Source organism: Aedes albopictus, chromosome 1 (genome assembly GCF_035046485.1).
Source record: "Aedes albopictus strain Foshan chromosome 1, AalbF5, whole genome shotgun sequence".
In the NCBI taxonomy this organism is placed as follows: domain Eukaryota; kingdom Metazoa; phylum Arthropoda; class Insecta; order Diptera; family Culicidae; genus Aedes; species Aedes albopictus.
The window spans coordinates 201,593,692-201,595,373 of NC_085136.1; the positions used below are offsets into that span (position 1 = coordinate 201,593,692).

The 1,682-nt window shown below is 39.0% G+C and overlaps 1 protein-coding gene across 1 annotated transcript; it reads right to left on the bottom strand.

Annotated features, from left to right (window-relative positions):
* Positions 1 to 521: 521 nt before the first annotated feature.
* LOC115263801 (uncharacterized) lies at positions 522 to 1,389 on the bottom strand. The gene is made up of 2 exons (XM_029867181.2): positions 1,114 to 1,389; positions 522 to 1,024 (listed from the first exon to the last, which is right to left on the bottom strand). The coding sequence occupies exons 1-2, from the start codon at positions 1,268 to 1,270 to the stop codon at positions 522 to 524; spliced, it is 660 nt and encodes a 219-aa protein (XP_029723041.2). The 5' UTR covers positions 1,271 to 1,389.
* Positions 1,390 to 1,682: the final 293 nt, after the last annotated feature.

A 1,682-nucleotide genomic window follows, 5' to 3' on the forward strand; every position in this document is an offset into this window, starting at 1 on the left:
ATGTCAAGAGCTTCACGGATAACAGTTGGTTATGCAATGCTATTATTTGTAGCGAAAATACATATCATTATTCTTGTAGATTTGAAAGACTTCACTCTAGGACAATTTGAAATACCTAGAACATCCCAGAATATAAAACATCACTTGATATGCTTGACCAAGGGTTAATGAATACATATAAACGTAACCCATATCCAAGTTCAGCTTTTAGAACAACTGGTATGTCAATTATTTAGTGTTCCCAAATTTCAAAGTGGTCAGGATGTTCTAGGTTATCAATGAAGTCTCAAATACAAATATTCCCATTTTTTCTTAATAGAGGACTCAATTTGCAACTTTGCCGAAGACAGTATTCTGTTTTGCTGAAGGGGTGAATTTATACAGCCGTTTCTATGTTGAGGTCATATATGACCCCTCCGGCTCCAAAGGGTTAAAATCATTGATATGAGCATGTGGGAAAGCTTCCCTGAAAGCTTCAAATATCGCTGAGTTTGAATACAAAAGCTGCAATCTGAGTTGTACTAGTTGTAAAATTGTACTACAAAATAGTAACCACACAAAGTGGAGTCAAGTGTAGTAGCAAGAACAGGCTCAACACGCACATCCCTGGAGAAATCCGCATCGAAGCTACTCGCTGATTTTCCGTCAACTCCCCCATCATTTTGCAATAGCGGAGTATCCCGAAGGGCATGCCAGTCGTCAATAAAGTTGTCATCATATGGCGTATCAGTACATACGAAGCCTGACGGTACCGAAGACGGCTCGATAGGTAGATCATCTGGGAAGTCCAATGGATTGTTTTCCGACCACAGAACCTCAAACATATCGACAGACGGTAGTTCTGGCAGCGACAACTGATCATAATCCGTTGGCGGTAAATTCGCAATACTGTTTGCATGGGCATCCAGTCGCTCGTTTGATGGTGTGTCGTCTGCGTCATCCGGAGGTAGCGGAATATTTGGTTCTGAATCAGAATCTGGCAAGAACGAAGGGAGGCTCGGCGTTTCATATTCCAGGTAGTCATCTAAAACAAAACGAAGTGATTACAACATCATTCTTGTGTATAAGGAACGTAAAAAGATATAACAACAATCGATGGAGTTCAAAACATACCTTCAATTGATCCGTCTGGCTGCTCAATTGCCAACAAATCAGGGTCCACCGGTGCCGCAGACGTGCGGATCTGGTCCGGGTGATTGTCCGCTGCCCTCTTCTTCCTCTGGCTGCACCGCAGGATTGCTGCTCTTCGTTTTTTGGACACTCGCGGCATGATCCGATGCTTTTTTTGTTTGAGCAGCACAGCTAATTTTGTTTATGTTTATGATTTTCGCTGGTCAGCAGTGTTGCCGATAAGTGCGTTTATTTTTTCAGCATACGATTTTAGTCGTATTATTTCTAATTATTTTAGAGTTAAATGATTAGGTCATCAAATATATTATAATATATTATTAAACCAAATTCAATAAAAATATTTTCCATTTAAAATAATTAAATTAGCTTCACGTTTGGAAAAAAATGGGCAACTTGATGCAAAACATATTTGACATCACTGTATATGATGATTAATGATTTTCTACCCATACTTCAGCGTACACAGTGTATGGTAGAAATGGAATAAGAAAGATTTTTTAAATTGCAGTTTAGTGATTAATTTGATAGTTCTGTGCAAATAACTGGAAAAT

Bases quoted from the DNA above. Each gene is read 5' to 3' on its own strand.
- LOC115263801 (XM_029867181.2), bottom strand. From the start codon at position 1,270: ATGCCGCGAGTGTCCAAAAAACGAAGAGCAGCAATCCTGCGGTGCAGC. The intron at 1,025-1,113 runs GTATGTTTTGAA...GTTTTGTTTTAG, and splicing joins GCCAGACGGATCAATTGAAG to ATGACTACCTGGAATATGAA.